The sequence below is a fragment of the Ailuropoda melanoleuca genome, chromosome 14 (assembly GCF_002007445.2).
Source record: "Ailuropoda melanoleuca isolate Jingjing chromosome 14, ASM200744v2, whole genome shotgun sequence".
Lineage (NCBI taxonomy): Eukaryota > Metazoa > Chordata > Mammalia > Carnivora > Ursidae > Ailuropoda > Ailuropoda melanoleuca.
Window position 1 is genome coordinate 37,595,415 of NC_048231.1, and position 16,446 is coordinate 37,611,860.

General features: G+C 49.7%; 2 protein-coding genes across 7 annotated transcripts in view; one reads left to right on the plus strand and one right to left on the minus strand.

The window, feature by feature from the left end:
- The window catches only part of WARS1 (tryptophanyl-tRNA synthetase 1), a 32,560-nt gene extending 29,031 nt beyond the window's left edge, over positions 1-3,529 (minus strand). The window contains exon 1 of one of the 3 annotated variants that reach the window (XM_034642950.1): positions 3,409-3,529. The gene's annotated coding sequence lies outside the window, so the exon portion shown is untranslated. Of the gene's footprint in view, positions 1-2,431; positions 2,604-3,004; positions 3,141-3,408 lie in introns of those variants that run through there. The other 2 variants (XM_019797770.2, XM_002917463.4) reach the window with 2 other exon arrangements.
- Positions 3,395-16,446, plus strand: part of WDR25 (WD repeat domain 25) — a 141,623-nt gene continuing 128,571 nt past the window's right edge. The window contains exons 1-2 of one of the 4 annotated variants that reach the window (XM_019797768.2): positions 3,395-3,650; positions 6,754-7,600. In XM_019797768.2, the coding sequence (XP_019653327.1) occupies positions 6,794-7,600 (807 nt within the window). In that variant the 5' untranslated portion in view covers positions 3,395-3,650; positions 6,754-6,793. The other 3 variants (XM_019797767.2, XM_019797769.2, XM_011222704.3) reach the window with 3 other exon arrangements.

Below are 16,446 nucleotides of genomic sequence, written 5' to 3' on the forward strand. Positions count from 1 at the left end.
GTGCCTGTTCCAGCTTAAGGTGGATTTCACCCACGTGGACTTGACAAAGGCTCATTTTTAGCATCTTGCCACTGTGCTGAGCCTGCTGGGATTTGCGAAGGGCCAGGCTGACTGTATGGTGCCTTCTCCAGGTCTCACATCCCACGTCTGGTTTCTTTACCCACTGCTAGCATCTGCCTACCATCCTGGTCGCTCTCTTTGGAATTCCCTTGGGTTTATCCCTGTCCTTCCAAAAGTGTGGTACCTGGCATAGAAGGCGACGAAAGGCGACGAGTGACAGCAGTAAGGTTCTGAAGTCTGCGAGTAGGACCAAAAGCATTAGCCTTAAAAATTCCTAAAGAAAGTACCAGGTAGAATAACTGGGTGTGCCCTGGACTGATAATCGCCCCCTGCAATGGGGCAGGTAACTGTAGAGGCTGAGCTAGACGAATGGGGCCTGCACTTAGGGTCCCTGTTGTAGGGAAATATGTTTTCCCAAAGCAGAATTCCATTTGAGAAGCACATGGAAGCTAAAACTGATGAGGGAACAGCAAGTAAGGTCTCCTCGCTCTCATGATCAAGAGGCAAACGGTGCATGGGACCCACCCACATGATAAATCTTGTGTGCGTGTGTGTATGTGTGTGTGATGCAACCTCTTGAAAGACAGGAAATCAGGGGCGTCTGGGTGGCTCAGTTGTTAGGCGTCTGTTTTTGGCTCAGGTCATGATCCCGGGGGTCCTGGGATCAAGCCTTGCTTTGGGCTCCCTGCTCAGTGGGGGGGCCTGCTTCTCTCTGTCCTACTCCCCCTGCTTCTGTTCCTTCTCTTGCTGAGTCTCTGTCAAATAAATAAAACCTTAAAAAAAAAAAAAAGACAGGAAAACAGAACAGAATCTCTTAGTTCACACGCCCATCCATTTACCCCCATTTCGTGTCCGTTCTCCTTCTTCCTCACATCTGGTCGACATACTCCTTTGTTAACTTTTAGAATGATATTTAATTTCAGAAGTTTTAAACCCAGAGTTCAGCATTTCTGAAATGACATCAACAGTTTGCATACACACTGGTATGTGCATGGTTCTAAGTAGAATATCCAGGTTACTTTTTCAAAGGGGTCCGAGATGCCAAAATTCTATGGACGACTATCTTAGTGTTTACTGCATGAAGTGCAAATAGAGTTTTGAATCTTTGTTAAGAGAGTTGTTTCATCTATTTAACAAACAGTAAAATCTAAAACAAAGAAACAAAGCTATAATCTGTGGAGTTACCTATCTCCTCTGAAAAAAGTATTGGGAATTAGAAAGAGCAAAACTGCATAGTCCATGGCAGACCCTAATGTACCTTTAAAGAGAAAGCTAAAAGGCTCTTAAAAATTAATTCTCAATTCCTCTTTTTAAAGATCTTGCATCTCGTGCTCATTTTGAAAGGTTCCATTGTTCTGGAGAAGCTTAACAGGCACCTGAAGACACCGGGTGATTTTGGGACTGGGAATAGAAGAAGAATTATAGAACCGCTTAACAGAACATGACAATGACTTGGGCCATCCTGAAATCATCTCACAGATTAGGATACACTGATCTATAATTTGGGGAAAGGGGGCATAAACACAGCCAATTCTAGAGCAGCCGGGAAGAGCATTGTTTCTGGATGCCTGCAACACTACCGGGAGGTGGGATACCATCCTTCACGTCCAGGCCCCACAGCGTGCTCAACAATGGCTTTGGACCGTCAAGTCCCCAGAGGACAAGAAAACGACCTCTGGGGAGCAAGGAATCCTTTAACACTTCAACCCTTGGGAGAGGTTATGTCCACCTTTTCTTTGTTAAACACTGAGAAAAAAGGTTATTTTTCCCTTCAAATAATAAAATGCATGCTACCTTAAACGGCAAAGGAGACATAAATTTCTATGAAGCCAGGCATTAGATACTCTTGGGTATGACGATGAGAGAGCTAACACATTAGGATGCTGAAGGTGTAAGGCACTGGAATGCCGGTGGTATCCCAAGCATCCAGAAATGATGCTCTTCCCGGCTGCTCTGCAATTGGCTGTGTTTATGCCCCCTTTCCCCAAATTGTAGATCAGTGTATTCTGATCTGTGAGATGATTTCAGGATGGCCCAAGTCATTGTCATGGTCTGTTAAGTGGTTCCAGAATTATTCTTTCCATTCCCTGTCTCACCTTGTCAGTGAAGACCGTGTGTGAGAGCCAATGCGGAGGTGCTGCAAGTCAAGATATAAGGCCAAACAGGCAGAACTGCTCATCCAATACCTCTATTCCCCTTTGAAGGGGTGAATCACCTGAACTTTGGGTCAACGGCATGAGATACAATGCACGATACCCTGATTCTAAAAGAGACAGTCCCTCACCCCCCAAACCAAGGTTTTCAGTGTTTTGGTAAAAGGCTGGTAAAAATGCCAATGAGCTCTAAGCCTGGCAAAGACGGCAATACATACCCAGGATGTGGGAGGCACTGCAGAGGTGGCCACTGGTCACGCCGGGCAGCTGAGTGGCTGAGACTGCCCAGAGCAGCCAGAGATCTTTTATAGTCTTCCCCTGTTTCTTTCAGTTTCTCTTTTAGAAAAAGGCTCCTCTTTTTTTTCCTGTTTAACCCACTCTTCAGCTAATTGCACGTAGGGATTTTTTTTATAAATTACTCAGTTTCTTAGAAACACTTGAGATTCTTGACCAACCTCCTTGGTGAGACTGTCCAATCAGGGTGGGCTGGGTGGGGGGGCTGGGTGGAGACCGAGACATTAGCCGGTCGTTGCATCAGCCAGCCCATACCCCAGATTGGCCTTCATGTAACCTCTCCACCCTCTTCCCGTTCCCCACCCTCTGTATTAACACGAGTAACTGTTCACATGTAGTCGTGGGAAGGCGGAAAAGCGACTGTGAATTCCCCGCAGCTGCTCGCTGAGGCAGCGCAATGCAGTGGAAAGAGCATGAGTTCTGGGGTCGGACGGACCTAGCTTTCAATTCCAGCTTGGGCATTTTCTCGTGTCAAGACCTTGGGCAAGTGCCCTTACCTCTCTGCTTCATCCTCGGGTTCCTCATCTGTGAAACGGGCATAAAGAAGCCGCCTAATTTTACCGCGGAGGGGACTGAGTGCGATACTACCGGCAAAGCCCCCAGCACGTGGCACACACTCGGTCAAAGTGGGGGCCTCTCGCCTTGGGGGAGGAGAAGAGGGAGGAGACGAGGATGGGTCGGTGCCGGCGGGAGTGGGCGACAGACGGGGACGCGGGCGCTCGGAGGAAGAGGGCAGGGGACACCGTGACAGCCTCCGCGCCCCTCGTGGCGCCAGAACCCGGCGGGCAGCGAGCCGGGCTCTGAGGAGGATACTCCGGGCCCTCGCCTGCAGGCGGCTGCGGAAGACCCAGGTCATCCGGCGCCGCCCCGGCCTCCCGCCCTCCCTCATCCCCCCACTTACCCGCCCAGCCGGGCTCTTCAGCGCCGCCGGCTCAGCCACGGGCGGCCTCCTAGGCGTCCGTGGAAACTCCATCCGGCCGGAACAACTTCCGGCCAGGCTGCCCCATCATTGGCTTTTCGCGTGGGGGCGGGGCGGAGGCCGCGGATGATTGGTTGGAGGCCCCGGAACCAGCTGAACGCACCTGGGCTGCGGAGTGCAGGCCGGACGGCCTCCGGCAGGACCGAGCGCTTCCGGTGCGTGTGGTGAGCGGCGGGCCCGTGGGCGGGAGGGGGCCGGGATCAGGCGGCGGCGGCGGCGGGGGCGGCTTGAGCCCTCCGCGCCCCTTAGTGCGGGCTTTTCACCGTCCCTCGCCCGTCCTTCATCGCCGTTGCCTTCCGGACGCGCAGAGCTCTGGGCCCGCCCTATCTCGAGCTCCTGACAGCTCGGCTAACTTCTATTCATCCTTCAAAACCCATCCCTGGTCGTCTCTGTTGCCTTCCTCAGTCTGTGGCCTCCGGTGCAGGATTCGTGTTTTGTGTTTAATCTCTGTACACACCAGACCCAGCATAAGGCTTGGCACAGAGTAGGTAATCAGGGCGTGTTTGCTGAATGAGAATATTCTATTTCTTTTACTTTCTCTGTTTCCCTATCCCCCCAGGCTGCATTTCACAAATATTTCTAGACGCTGCGGACCAAACGGAACAAAGCACGGAAAGTCCTGTCCTCGTGGAGCTGACCTGCTAGTGACTCGCAGTGCCACTCCCCTCCTTCTGTCGCTCGCTTCTGCGGCGCCCTTACCGCTTCTTCCCGCGGTACCTGTTCCTCTTTGTTGGATATCCCCCACCATGAAAAATTTTCCTTTTCCCCCCATTTGCCTTAGAAAAATAAAAGGCAGCAAACATTCTTCCTCTGAAGTTTCCGTTGTTCCTAGTGACTCCCACTCTTCTCCCCTGTTTTCCTTGAGTCACCCTTGCCGCCCCGTTTGATTAGTTTTGTTGGTTCCCTCTCCAGGGCTTCTCACCACCTCTGCTCTCTCTCTTCCTCCCAATCTTGCTGACATGTCACCTTTTGTCTCAGGTCCCCCTGAAACTGCAACCCCAAGCCCAGCAACACCTCTACTCTCCTCTGTTTTAGTTTTCTCTGTAGGATTTCTTACTACTGGACACCCTGTATTTCACTTGATTGTGGTCTGTCTCTCCCACTGCATGTGAACATGGTGAGCGCAGGCCATCGCTGACTGTGTGGCTTGCTGTAGTGTACCTGGTGCCTGCTGTGGGGCTTGGTGAGTAGCCCATCAGTGCTGAATCAACCAGCGAAATGTACGCAAAGCAGGTAGTATCGGGAGCCTTATCATCCACCCTCCGGCATTCATTCAGTCCTTGCTGCCATGCCTTGTTAGGAAGTGGCCTAATGGGCCCCCATCCCACTGCTCTCCGATGTTTTGCCATAGACCTCTTTTTTTTTTTTTTTTAAAGATTTATTTATTTTAGAGAGAGAGGAGGGGGAGAGAGAGAGCTTGGACGAGAGGAGGGGAGGGACAGATGGAGAGGATCTCCAGCAGATTCCGCAATGAGCGCAGAGCCTGACGTGGGGCTCGATTTCACAACCCTGAGATCAAGACCTGAGCTGAAATCAAGTTGAATGCTTGACGGACTGAGCCACCCAGGTGCCCCACCATAGACCTCTTTTTAAATTCTGGCCATCGGCCTCAAGTGCTGCAGACAACTAGGTGGGTGGGAATCCATCTTAATGGCTGAGCACAGACATCCTGGTGAGGGGGGGCCTAGTGGGTTCCCTGTGACAGGAAGGAATGGCATGCTGTGGGGTGTGATGCTGTGCACAGGAGTTGAGACAGGTGAGATGTCTGAGCAGACCAGGCTAAGTATTTAGAGAACAGAAATGCCAAGTAGTTTGTAGAGCACAGTCCCGCTAGTTTATAATTAGTTCATTATATAAGTTTTATTTAGACGATGGCCTTGTGTGTGGAAGGTGTTATCTGCCTAGATTAGGATGCAGGGAAGGGGTGGTGGTGGGATTTTTGGAGGAGGTAGACAACATTTGTTGAATGATGACATAATGTGTTGGGCAGTGGAGCCCTTCAGGCAATGGGTACCCTTTGGGGGAAAGGTGTGGATGGGGTGAAGTGGCTGGATTCCAGGGGATGCGAAACCTACTGTCTAGGAAAAGAGCTGGGTGATAGGCTGAGTGGCTTAACAAAGGACCCAGAGGGAATCTCTGGCGCTGACCTGACCCCACGTACGGGGAGGAGGGGCTCTGTGGTACACTGAGGTAGGGCACCTGGGGCATCTCAGAATTTGGTGCGTGGCTATTATTGCTGCTCCCCCACTCCCCCTGCTGTCCTGGATGTGCTGGGCATCCTTGTTTTCCTCCCAACTGTACTTCCTCTTAAAAGCACAGAATTGAACTCCAGACTGAAGGACTTCTTTTCAGAAACTAGTTGGCAGCAATTTATTGTGTATGATGGTTCAGCATTTCAGAAAGAATTATTTATTTTTTATTTTTTTAAAAGATTTTATTTATTTATTTGACAGAGAGACAGCCAGTGAGAGAGGGAACACAAGCAGGGGGAGTGGGAGAGGAAGAAGCAGGCTCCCAGCAGAGCAGGGAGCCCGATGCGGGGCTCAATCCCAGGACTTTGGGATCACGCCCTGAGCCGAAGGCAGACGCTTAACGACTGAGCCACACAGGAGCCCCATAGAAAGAATTTTTTAGAAAGGGGAGATTCACTGCTGTGTGAGTGTGTGTTTGGAGTAAAACTGGCAGATTTGGACCATACCTTCAGAATTGGGGGGACTGGTGCCTCGAATGCCATGGTCTTGTGTTGTGGGTCTGTCACCCCAACTGGCTTATCGTTGAGATGGGATATCTAGACAGTCGGTAAAGGAGGCACTGGAGCCCAAGGTGTGGGTGAAGGTAAGGGTGACATGCTTTTCCCACTTGGTGGGTTCTGGACATCTTTCCATTTTAGTATTTTCAGACCTACCCTCAAAGGCCCAAATTGACCTTCCAAAAGGCATCTTTAAAATCCTGTCTCTTTCTGTCCGGGCTTCCGATTTCCATTTAGTGAGGTCCTCTTTTTATGTCTTCAATAAAGTTTTAGTTTTCTTCCTGTCGATCTTGCTAATTTTTTGTTTAAATTATTCGCACATATCCCATAGTCTTCATTTAAAAAAATTAAATCTTTTAATTATGCCTGGTGTGTAGAAAAGCTCTCTTTTTTAATATGTTTATTCTTAGAGTTTTCCAATTGTGGATTTGCTAGGTGGCATGTTTTCTTTTAATTACACGTGGTGGTAAATATTCTTCCATGCATATTTTCTGACACTTGACTTTGTTTGGTCTCAGGTAGTTTGTCCTTGAAGGACAGCAAGAAACTGTGTCTTCAATGGCTTCGTTGGTGGCTTATGATGACTCAGAGTCAGAGGCTGAGACTGAGCCCGTGGGAAGTTTTAATGCTGCCAGCCAGACCAAAGACACCTCTGATGTGCTCAAACCTCTTGGGCAGGATTTTGCATCTGAAGCTGCAGGTGTGACAGAAGGGGCAGCACTGCCCACAAAGCATGGTTCTTGTGAAGACCCAGCTGGCCATCGTCTCCCACTGGTTCGGCTCTGGAGAAGTGACCCTGGATCTTGTCCCAGCCAGAGGCTACAGTGGCCCAGGACGGAGCCTGATGTCACCTTCCCCACAGATAAGCCTCCTCAACATTCCCTGTGGACCAGTCACGTTCCAGCTGGCCATGTTCCCCTGGCAGCTGCCCGCTTTAGGCAGGTTAAAGTCTCCTGGGGAACTTACCACTCCCCTGAACCATCCTTCTGTGCCCAAACCAAATCTGAAACCCCGGGTAAAAATGTCAACTCTCTTCAGAGGAAAAGGTGTGAGGACTGTATCGTGCCCTACACCCCAAAAAGACTACGACAGTCACAGGCATTAAGCATGGAAACTGGCAAGAGTAAAGATGTGGAGGCCCAGGGTCCGTCTGTAGGGCGTGCCCCAGCCCCTCTCTGTGTGACTCCCAGAGTGTCCGAGTTTATTCAGCCATATTTGGACAGTCAATATAAAGAAACCACGATCCCCAGGAAAGTGCTCTTCCACCTGAGAAGCCACAGGGGCCCTGTCAACAGCATTCAGTGGTGTCCGGTCTTTGCTAAGAGCCACATGCTTCTCTCAGCTTCCATGGATAAAACCTTCAAGGTAAGACTTGAGTGAAACTGCCTTTTCAGGGACTCTTAGAAGTAAAGTGCTGGGGTGTTTTGTTTTTCACAACAGTGAGGTAGGGATGCTGAACAGTTCTGGGAATTCCTGTAATTCATCCTGTTGCATTCAGGAGTGGGTTTTTAGCGGCGCACCCTGGACTGCTGGTCCATTCTGTCCCCTCCCCCTGATGCTGCCTTGCTTAGGCCACCAGAGGATGCTAGTCTTTATCCCTTGTGGAGGCACTGAGAACGTGCAGATGCACTGGAGCCCTGGGGGATGAGGTCACTGAGTGAGGGCAGTCAAAGGGAGAGGAAAGCAGGCTCAGGACAAGTCCTGGGCTCCTGGGAGCCACGTGGAGTGTTGAGCCATGCCAGCTCTGTGTCGTGCGCTGTGTTGGATGCCAGGGGAGCAGAAGTAGACAGACCTGGTCCCTGGCTTCAGGGCATGTGGTATGGTAGGGGCCCTGAACAAGTAGAGAGGCTCTCCCAGCCCTGGGCTCAGGAGTGTGAGGACCAGATTCCCAGTGGGACACAAGTGTTCCGTGAACCCACTGGGAGGGACAGCAGCCCAGGCTGGGAGGGCTTGGTGAAGGCTTCCAGAAGGAGGGGAAGGTTCACTTGGCGAAGGGGGTGAGTTGGGGCAGAAGGATGTTCTTGGCCATAAAAGTCTTGAGGGGCTTGGTGGGGGGTGAGGGGCCCAAGGCTGCAGAAGTAAGCAGGGGCCAGACCAGGAATGGCTGTGGATGCCTTGCCGAGGACTTCGGTTTATACAGAAACTCTTTTTTCATTGTTGCTGGTTTGTTTTAAAAGCTACTGAGGTCATGCAGACTTGGAGTAAGCAAGCCCCAAACACTCAGGGATGTAGCGTAGACCGTGTGTTGCACCTCCTGTAACCTGTCTCCAGCCCCTCTGGGCTATACTCTGTCCCTCCTCCTCACTCTCCTCGGCACCTTGCAACTCACCTATATGTAGTAGGTGCCAAGTAAATGCGAGCTTCCTGGAAAGAAAATGGTTTCGGAGTCGAAGGGACGTGGCGTCAGATCCAGCTTTGCTGTGGAGCAGCTGGTCGGCTGGCCCCACTCCGAGTCTGGTGTCTCATCTGTAAAGGGCCTAATCATTCCTGCGTCATGTGGTCATGTGAGAAAAATGCTTATAAAACCCCGGCACAGAGCTGGGTATCCCACAGGTGCTCAGTAAATGTCAGCTTCCTCTGTCTGTTTTCCTCACAGTTCTGGAACTGTCCTGCCCAGGACATTGTATTTGCAAATTATGTTTGGAGCTTTCCTCCTAGGAGGCATTTTCTGAAACGGAGAAAGGAAGCCAAAGTACTGCGAAGGCTTTGAAATGAGCCAGACTGATGGGTGTCATTTTTAAGTGGCCAATTTGAGTCCTGAATCGACTTGTCTGTGTTCTCTTCTGGCAAGGCTAATAGAGTTGTGCAGGGACAGGGCCATGTTCCACCTTTAGTGTGGAGGCCGGGGATTTGACACGCTGGGCTTTGGTGCTGTTCCTGTGAGGGTGAGGGCTCAGGTCTGCTCAGGAGGCTTCTGGCATCCCTGGTGTGCACTGTAACATGCTTGGTTCAATCCCACAGTGCTGGGGCTTCTCAGTGCTCCTTCCCGAGAGTCAGCACCCATGGGGGGCTGAGTGGGCACTTGGCCCTTTGGTCAGGAGCACATCTGGAGGGTTTCTGGTGGGCTCGTGTGGGGCCTGTGTAGTGCCAGGCCGTGTTTGGCTGGCCCTAGATGTGGGCTGGAGTTAGAGTGATCTGGCCTGCGGGGTCTGGCTCCGTCCCCAGCAGCCTTGTGACCCTGGGCAAGACACTTAACCTCTCGGATTCTGTTTCCTCCCCATAAAACAAACTTATGAGACCTGTGGTTGGCACTTCGAAGGTGGGACAGATGTCCAGGCATGTGTGTCTGAAGCACCCAGTCTAATGCCAAGCACATGTTCAAGTTTTGTGGAGGGTAGTGTAGGTTACAGGTGAGCCACCTGAGGGGCATGGGCAGCCCCTTTCTAGGACCCTGGAAGGAGGGGGCCATCTGACAGATGTTGGCAGCACAGACTGGAGGAGGAGGCAGCCTTGCCAGGAGGTGTCGAAGGACAGGCTGGGCTGCTGTGGGCAGAGATGGGTGGAGGGACGTAGGGCAGCAGGTATGCCCTAGCGGATGCCTGCCACCTGCCTGCTCATCTGCGGGATCATGTCTCCTGATGGCAAGGGGTAGGCTTGGAGCCCTGTGAGGACTGGTTTGCATCCAGCATCAGTGAGGTGCTCTGTGGGCCCTGCTTTGATCACTTTTGTCCACCAAGTTTAGGTTTCCTAAGCAGAGGCACCCCCAATGTAGTATAGTTTTCTAAACAGAGCACATCTGAGTGAAGCCATTGATCTGGGTGCTGTGTGTGTTCAGTCGTGTAGCGGGTGTTTGTGGAGTAGAGGAGTGTGCTAGGTGCTATGCGCTGGGGATGTGTCGACGTCCCAATGGAGGGGACCCTGGATCAGCCAACTAGCTGTAACACCTTGTGACCAGAAGGGGGCGCAGTTGGCCCAGCTTGGGAAGCTGCTCTCAGGTGGAGGGACTGCGTAGAAAAGCCTTGCTTGGGGTGATTCACTGAGACCTGGGTCCTAGGCCATTTGCTGTGGAACTGCCCTCAGTGGGTCTGGGTGCAGTTGCTGTGCCTGCCCTTCCTGAGGAGGTGGTGTGTGTGCTGCAGGTGATGTGGGCACTGGCCTCTTGCTCAGCCTGGCAGCCTCCAGGGAGTCCTGTCCATTGCACTGTCCGTCCCTCATGGCAAGGCTGCAGGGGTGGCATTGGAGGTGGTCGAGGGACAGGGTGCGGCTGCTGTCGTGGCTGCTGGGGTCAGTGTCTCCTGACCTCCTCCTTCCTGTGGGGTCTTGAAAAAGCAGGGCTTTTATAAGCCATACATGCAAATGGTTGGGCGAGGATCCTCGCTGCTTTAAGATATTTGACAGTTGGGATGCACGGGTGGCTCAGTTGCTTAATTGTCTGCCTTTGCCTCAGGTCATGATCCCAGGGTCCTGGGATGGAGTCTTGCATTGGGCTCCTTGCTCAGCGGGAGCCTGCTTCTCCCTCTGCCTGCACCTCCCCCTGCTTGTGCTCGCGCTCTCTCTCTCTGAGAAATAAATAAAATAAAAAAAATCTTTAAGATATTTAACAGTTTTCAGTGACAGAGTTATTTGGCAATTTGATTTTGAGCACCTTTTCAGTGTGAAGAATGTGTGGCAGGGGCTGGAGGAGCTGGGATGGGAAAACTAATTGGGGATTAGGTGGGAGCAGGGCTGGGAACTGGGGTGGGAGGTCCTGGCTGAGGCCTTGGTTTTGCTGGGGCCTCAGGTTCACGTGTAGTCTGGTGTGCAGCTGGCAGCCCCAGGCAGGATGATGTTCTTCCCCCTCCCTGGGGTCAGAGTATGGGTGGCGCGGCAGATCTTGGGGGCCCATGAGGTGGAGAGGGGAGTGGGAGGTGTGTGGATGCTGAGTCTGGAGTGGGTATGAGGCTGTGGGTGCTGGTAGGAGTCCTGGCTCCCTGTAGGCCAGTCCTGGGTGGAGAGCAGACAGTGCAGTGGGGAAAGAGCTAGAAGAGGAGGGTATGACAGGATGCCCCCCAACTCTGTGCTTCCTTCCTAGGGTGCCTTTCCCCTTGTCTTTTGGTCTGCCAGAGTGCCTTCTTGAGCCCCACTGTGTCAGGAAGGAGGGAAGAGCCGGGAGGCTGGGGTCACAGCACTTAATTTGAATCCTTCCTCTGCTGCTGACTGGCTGTGTGATCTCCAGCAAGTTACTTCTCTGAACCTCAGCCAGTGTATGGAAGGTGAAGACGACTGTGCCTGCCTTACTGGGTTTTTGTGGAGAAGAAACAATGTTGGATGTGAACTCTCTGGTGCGGTGCCTAGCACATAGTAGGCGCCTGCTGTGTGCTCATGCTTTTGCTCTCCCCGGGAGTCTTCTCCCTTCTTACCACAAAGTGGCATCTCATTCTGTCTGTGTAGCCATGAACTGCCACACCTTGTAGATTTTGAGCCTCTTGAGCATGGAAGCTGTGCCAGACCCATTTTTGTATTTTCCGTAGCATCTGTCACAAAGTTTTGTACATGCTAACTGATCAGTAAAGATTAAAAAAATTTTTTTTGGTTTTTATTTCCAGCCTTTGGGAAAGGGTGGTCTCTTAAGTGCACAGATTTTATTTGCCAGTAGGGGGCATAGTAAGACTTAATATAAGCTCACTCAAGCTTCTAGAATGTGAAAGAATCCTTGATTCAAGGTAACATTTACTGAAATATCATTTCTTTTCTGATCAAGAGAAAAACAACACAATCCATCTGATTAATCTAAAGAGCGTGAAGTGCCAGTTCCTTCATCTCCTTAAAATGTAGCTTTGGAATTCATAAATTTCAATTGGGCACATTACAGTGGAAAGATACTTATTTTAATATGTTCTAAATGTTCTGTGAGCTGTAAAATATGCTTATATTAGTTTTGAAAAATTTACAGCTGGAGAAATTAAGTAAGATAAAACAATGACTCATCACTCTGCACCGATGCTCTGTTTTCTTTCCTGATGATCCCTTCCTGCCCCTGTCTATAGCACGCATCTGTTTCTCACAGTTGTAATCCCAGCACGAATACTCTTTTATCCACTCGTTTCATTTCCCTGTGTCCTCATTTGGCTCAATACGTTTGAATACTCACTGCACGTAAAGGTAGAATTCAGACTTGGAAGCCGTTGGAAAAAGTACAGACGTGGCCTGCTTCAACCAAACGCAGGCAGCCTTCGCCATCGGCCCCGTGTGCAGAGCCCTCTGCTAGGCACCGGGCACATTCTCACAGGCATCTGATGTGTTTCCTGCTTCTAGGGACCACCGTCCATGCATCAGACTCAGAGTTCTGAGACACAGAAGGATTTTCAATAAAATGTATGAATTAGGTGTTGTTCGTTTGTTTTACAAAATGGTTTGCTTTAGGAATTCTTTCAATAACAGGCTTTCCTATGATACTTAAAAAAAAACTTCATTTTTGATCATGAACGTAATAAAAGCTTATTGTGAAAAACTTCAAAAATGTAGAGAATATGAAGAATGAATGAGAAAACAGAAATCATTGATAATCCTAACCCCGGGTCAGTGCCTTACTAACACTGGGGGCCTTTCTTGGTTTGGAGCCCCCATTCCTGTCTGTTCACAGAGTTGGGCTCACTGCAGAATGTGTGCAGTTTTGATTCTGTTCCTTCCACCCCACGTCTTTTGTGCTGTTTGAAAGGGGGTGTTTTTCTATCTTATTAAAAACTTTCCCCAAACGTATTTTTTTTTTAAGATTTTATTTATTTATTTGCCAGAGAGAGACAGCCAGCGAGAGAGGGAACACAAGCAGGGGGAGTGGGAGAGGAAGAAGCAGGCTCCCAGCGGAGGAGCCTGATATGGGGCTCGATCCCAGAATTCCGGGATCACGCCCTGAGCCAAAGGCAGACGCTTAACCATTAAGCCACCCAGGTGCCCCCCCAAATGTATTTTTAATGACTATGTCAAATTCAAGACTTGGCTTTGTCATTTCTGTGTTGTTTTTTATCATTACCTGCTTTTGTTTTTGAAATGGCCAGTACTTCAGTGAACATGGCTATTCATAAATGTCTTTTCTGCTGCCTTAGTGTGGGCAAGATAGGCTTTGATTTACACCCAGGCTTGAGCTAAAGGCTTTGTGTCTGGTGAGTGGAACTTGAATACATTGGCAAAGCATTGGTGCTATTGTCATATGAGATCCTTGGGTTCCTTGGGTTTCTCTTCCGTATCTGCCGCTTGGTAGCTGTGTGACTTTGGGAAAATCACTTTGCCTCTCTGATTCCCCAGTTTTCTTATTGGTAAAATGGGTGTGATGGCTGCCTATGAGGGCTGTTGCTATGTAGAAGAAATGAGAAGATGCACCGCAGTGCCTAGCATATGGGAGGGACTGAAAAACATGTTCCTGATTCCCCTCTTCTTTGATTGATTAAACAATTAGAAAAAAGATGAGTCACCCAGAATCTTCCAACTTCATGTCTTTTTTTTTGTGAACCTTTTAATAATCTGTCTACAGATACGTGTTCTTCCAAGTGTTCAATGTCAGTACTTCTGAGATAGATACTTTTAAAATTTAAAAGTTTTTGGGTTTGTTTGTACCAGGCTGTTTACCTGCTGCCTTTTCATGAACTGCACATTTATTTGGAAAGCATGTACTGGAGGGCTGGGTCTGTGTCTCTAAACTGTCATGTTTAAAATGTGGTAGAAGAAAATGAATTGGACGGCAGTTTGCCAGCTCTCAGCGCGTTTTGTGTCTGGGCCTCTGGCAGCATGGGGAGGAGCGATTTCGTACCTGAAGAGGCCAGGAGAGTGAGTCTGGGGGCAGGGAAGAGACGCCCACCCAGGGTGGCACCAAGTTCAGATGGGTCTCAGGCCGCTTTCCCTTGTGCATGTGAAGGAAAGGATTTTGCTCTGGAGGCTGAAGACCCAGACTGGGGGTCTCATGGTGCTGTTTGCCGGCTCTGTGGCCTTTGACAGTGAGTACCATTGAGAGGCTGGAGAGAGCTCACCCCCAAGTGCTTACCACCTACGAGGAATGGTTCCAAACGTTCCGGCTCCTCTTCGTGACAGGCCTGTGAAGCAAGGGCTGGTCTTCTTCCCACTTTACAGACAAGGAAGCTGAGGCACAGAGAGGTTAAGGGATTTGTCCATAGTCACACAGCTGGTAAAGTGTAGAAGCAAGATGGGGAGCTCTCAGATCACAGAGCAAATAGAACTAAAAGACTCACTCTGCTCTTCTGCCTCTGAGGGTAAAAGATGGAAAAGCATATCCCTTCGCCCACGTGGTGTCCAGGCTCTGTCCCAGCCTCAAAGTCTTGTGGTTCTGTTAAGGGACATGAGGAGAGGCGATTTCGGTAGTGGTTTGGATTTGCATTGTAATGTATTACAGGATCCGGTGATATATCATTGTTAGCGTATCTGATTATATTAGGGTATCTTAGATGTGTTTTGTAGAAAGTAATATATCTCAGATTCAAAGACAAGGAATTTATGGATTCAAGTGCCAGAGTAAAGGTTTATTTCAGTTTTGAAAGAATTATTCTGGATGGATTTTACAAAATGAGATTGAGAGATGATTTGATGTGTAGAGTGAGGAGTCGTGGAGCATTATGCAGATGATTGGCAATTTATTCCAAGCACGAGGCCAATCTATTGGAAATGAGAGCCGCACGGCTGGGGAGGAGGGTTGGGTTGTGGTGGTGGGCGTTTGGTATTTGGGGAGTGAATGATTAACAGTGCACTAAGGGTAATTAGGTGAAGGCCAAGAGAAACTCGGTGGTGTGTGTGCCTGTATGCAGAGATCATCGCATCCATCTTCATTTTACAGAAGCCCAGAGAGGGGAAGACACTTGCCTGAGGGCACACAGTGAAGTCAGGTGGTGATGTGGAGCTGGGATCTTGTGTAGGAAGTATTTGGATGCTTCCTTCTCAGGACGCTGTTTGCTCCTCTTCCTTCCCACCTTTTGTGTATTTTTGTTCCAGGGAAAGTTCATGGTCATCTCAGTTGTCCCAGGGGTGGGAGCAAGGACTTCAGGCTCATTGACAGCAGGGTTGCTAAGCCTCTGGGAATTGCTGTGAGATCCTGAGCTGGAACCTTCTCTTTGTGGGAAGTGAAGTGTGGTGTTTTTTTTTTTTTTTGACACTCCTCTCCCCCGTATGAAAGCTGCAACGTTTCTGAGGCCAACAAATGAGACATTTCCCACTTTCCGTTTGCTTGCCAGAAGGGCCTTGCAAGCTTTCGCCTTGCAGAAAAAACCTTGAGTTGAAGGAGGAATAAGAAAAGGAAAGTGTGGCAGAACCCAAGTGTATGCAGGGCAGGGCCATGTGCTTGCCAGATGCTGACAGGGAGAAAACAGTGCTGTGTGAAGGTGCAGACTCTGTCCTCAGGGAACCAGCCTCATCCAGTCTCATCCCGTGTCATTAAGGGAAGAATAGAGCAATTTGGGAAAATGCTTTTAATGTAATTGAAAAATGCAGATTGCAAAATTGGCACAGTTAGGAATTGAGACAGTCTAGTAAATTATTTCTTGCTGCTTTTAAAACTTGAACACCGAAGATTCTTAAAGGCACCCATTTACTGCCCAGTGATGGCTTTGTCCTCCTCCTTTAAAAAAAGTGAGTTGTTTTAGATTTAACTTAGTTTTATCATAAAAGTAGTAAAATTTTGGGAAAGAATATAAAAAAAGGTAGAAATCAAAAATAAAACCATAGATCTCCATTCAAGCATAACAATTGTGAAGTAACTTGTAAGCAGCTTTTCTTTTCCGCATTTTTTCCCATGAGCATCAACTGGTTTTAATGATACTGTAGGTACTTTTTGTAAGCAGCATTTAAAAATTTTGTGATGGTTATCTTCCCCCCAAACTTTTACCCCTTAAAAGAAGGGGTGAGTAAGTCAGTCCAGCCTTGTCACTTTTTCTTGCAGCTTCTGCTGTCTCTACTCAGGCGTCTCCCCCAGGTGCAGACCCCCGTGGTGGGGGAGTGGGGCAGGCTACAGGGGCGAGGGCATTGGGGGATGGTCAGAAGTGTATTTGAGGGAGGTCAGTGGTGTCAGCCCAGGACCCCTGGGAACTCCCACACCTCAACCCCCTCACAAAGTGCTGTGAACCCAGGCTGAAACACAGGAGGACCAGATGGCCATAGAAACCTAGCAACAAAGTGGCCCTAGCCAGGGGTCCTGGAGCTGCTTCCAGGCCGGTCTTTGGTCTTTCCTTGCTAGGGGTGAGGCATCAGGCACCATGTCCCCTCCTGTGGAGCAGGGGCCACAGGGAGACGGGCCA